Consider the following 1,586-nt stretch of genomic DNA (forward strand, 5'->3'; position numbering starts at 1 on the left):
TGTGAACGAATGCATGTAACAGTGGGTTGATCAAACTGGGAATGTTGGCTTAGCATTATCGTCGCGGTCCCGTCGACAAGCAGCCCAACGTCTTTGAGGAAGGTGCGCTGTTGGCTGAAGTCAGTCAGTGAGGTGCCGATACCTCCATAAGTTACCTGCTTTCATCTTGCATTTGCCTTGATAATGCCGCATTGATTTGGTCACTGGCGCTGGTTTTGATGTCGTCCACAGGCTCTTCCTCCGGTGGGGCTCCCGGCGCCTCCGCGTACAGTTTTTGCATGTCTTCCCAGAAATCCGTTGTTTCTCCCTCCTTACTGAACCATTCGCTCGCGCCCAGTGGCTGGGGAGGCTGTGGCAAACGGTAGACAGGCCGGCGACACCGCAACACGCTACACTCATTGAAACCTCCAAGAGTATGCAGGATGAAGGTCCTGGGCCAAAACACACAATATTGTTGGGCCATTCAAAAGGGCAAGTTGATGCAGACCCTTCAATGGATACAGGCATACATTTCAGGTTATCAAATAGTTCGAAAACATATACAGTGGCATAAAAACATGCAGCAGTACTCAGCATGCAGTGCCTATAGCGCATGCCGGAGCTTAAAAATCTGCAGTGCAATCTAAAACCTGAACACTTCATCACAGAATACGGTTTTAAGAGGATTCCGTACTTCAAGCCAGGAAATGCCTTTAGGGTATAAAATAGTAGAGAGGAAGTGAAAACGCTGAATCGGCTGATTATGCGCTGCACAATGGGTTCCTGTGCACAGTGTGTGCCAGCTGGTTGACAAACGGCTCACCCGTCTGCTTGGATCTCCTGAAGCAGCTCGTCCTCATCCTCTGCCGTCACAACGCGGCAGTTTGCATGCAGAGCTGGTCTGAACCCCGAAAGCATGAGACAAACGAGAAGGTAAGAAAAGGGAAGCTGCTACTGCCAGTCCAGGCAGGCCCGAGCAAGTACGTACAACGCTCCGTCAACAGTGGGCGTTTTATAGTCCACTACAAGACTACTGAGCTTACTACTGCAGGCACGCAAATGAGAAGATAAATGCAGCCGTCACGAAGAGGTGCTTATCCAGTGCTTAACCTACCTGAGAAGCTCCCACAGGAATTCCCTCGCGAACTGCAGCTTGAAAACGACGATCTTATATACAAGCCAAGGGCAATACGCTCGCAAGACTTCCCCAATATCCCCCAAAAGACGGTGCGTTGAATAAGCAGCAAGGTCCAACTGAGACATATCGTTGAAGTCCAGTACCACCGCCACTGCAACTCACAGCACGTACATCTTAACCAGCACTAAGCATTCGGTTGCTTTCCGCATCCCTCGTGCAATCCACGCGGATGTTCTGGCTGACTGCGTAAAGGCTCCCGATAAGGAAATGACTACGGGCAATAGCACTACGGGCCTTTCCACAGGCAGCCGCCCCTCCCATCGGCCGACCTGCTGCTTACCGTGAGATATCTTTTCACCGTGGCGGCGAGAAGCAGCCCCCAATTTGCCCCAGGCGCGCTCGAAGACCCTCAGGAGGGTTCGTTGAAGCTCAGCGGGGGTAATCTGAAGATAAAGACTGGTCGGAATGA

At 51.5% G+C, this 1,586-nt stretch overlaps 1 protein-coding gene across 1 annotated transcript; it reads right to left on the reverse strand.

The window, feature by feature from the left end:
* Nucleotides 1-151: 151 nt before the first annotated feature.
* Nucleotides 152-1,438, reverse strand: EMH_0096720 (uncharacterized protein; the record flags this gene model as incomplete). Its single annotated transcript, XM_038023249.1, has 4 exons — nt 152-431; nt 803-880; nt 1,094-1,268; nt 1,393-1,438. 4 exons carry the CDS (start codon nt 1,436-1,438, stop codon nt 152-154), a joined length of 579 nt encoding a protein of 192 aa, XP_037879103.1.
* Nucleotides 1,439-1,586: the final 148 nt, after the last annotated feature.

The sequence above is a fragment of the Eimeria mitis genome, genomic scaffold, assembly GCF_000499745.2.
Source record: "Eimeria mitis Houghton genomic scaffold, Emh_scaff9199, whole genome shotgun sequence".
Taxonomy (NCBI): domain Eukaryota; phylum Apicomplexa; class Conoidasida; order Eucoccidiorida; family Eimeriidae; genus Eimeria; species Eimeria mitis.